Here is a 694-nt window from a genome sequence, read left to right on the forward strand (position 1 = left end):
CTCGGTGACGATCCTGGTTGGGAAGCTGGAGAAGCTGAATCAGACGGTGGAGATTCTCAGGAAGAAGGATTGAGGGGCCAGCCTGGGGATCATCTTGATGATGGTAATTTGTGTCCCCCCACTTTTTTTTTTACCTTGTTTGTTTGATGTTTTGGATGGGTCTTGAGTTGCATCGACTGTTTCTGGTGTGGATCTAGATGTTAGGGTTTGGATCTTTTGTTTCGTCTTTTTCTTTTTTAAAATAAATATTTGTGTCAAGTCCGGATCTTTCCGTTGATTTTGGCTGATGTCCTCAGGGGAGCCTTGAATTTGCTTTTGGAAATTACCCAATTATTAGTACAATAACAAAGCTGCTATGAGTAGTTATTCTGCAATTTGTCTGTGAATTTCTGTTGTTTGTGGATATTAAAGGGGGTATGAAATCAGGGTGCACGAATTTTAGGATGATGCTCATATTCCATTTTGGTCTTGGTAGGATATTATGGTGTATATAAATGTTCGATTGTTGTTTGGAGCTCCATAGGTTGTAAACTAAAGGTTTAGTAGGTAGGATAATGGATAATGTTTGATGCTAGCCAGTCGAATTTCACGAACAACCACGTATATAATCGTGTAACTACTAGGTTATCGTACCTGCATTGGCACCATAGTTTTCTCTCTCTGCACTGCCGATAGGGGTCTTTTCATATGATTC

General features: G+C 39.9%; 1 protein-coding gene across 1 annotated transcript in view; it reads left to right on the plus strand.

Moving 5' to 3' along the window:
- LOC109845469 overlaps positions 1 to 386 on the plus strand; it is an 822-nt gene extending 436 nt beyond the window's left edge. Inside the window, exon 1 of the mRNA XM_020414714.1 lies at positions 1 to 386. This exon is cut by the window's left edge and continues 436 nt beyond it. Within this exon, the coding sequence (XP_020270303.1) occupies positions 1 to 73 (73 nt within the window). The 3' untranslated portion in view covers positions 74 to 386.

Source organism: Asparagus officinalis, chromosome 6 (genome assembly GCF_001876935.1).
Source record: "Asparagus officinalis chromosome 6, Aspof.V1, whole genome shotgun sequence".
NCBI lineage: Eukaryota > Viridiplantae > Streptophyta > Magnoliopsida > Asparagales > Asparagaceae > Asparagus > Asparagus officinalis.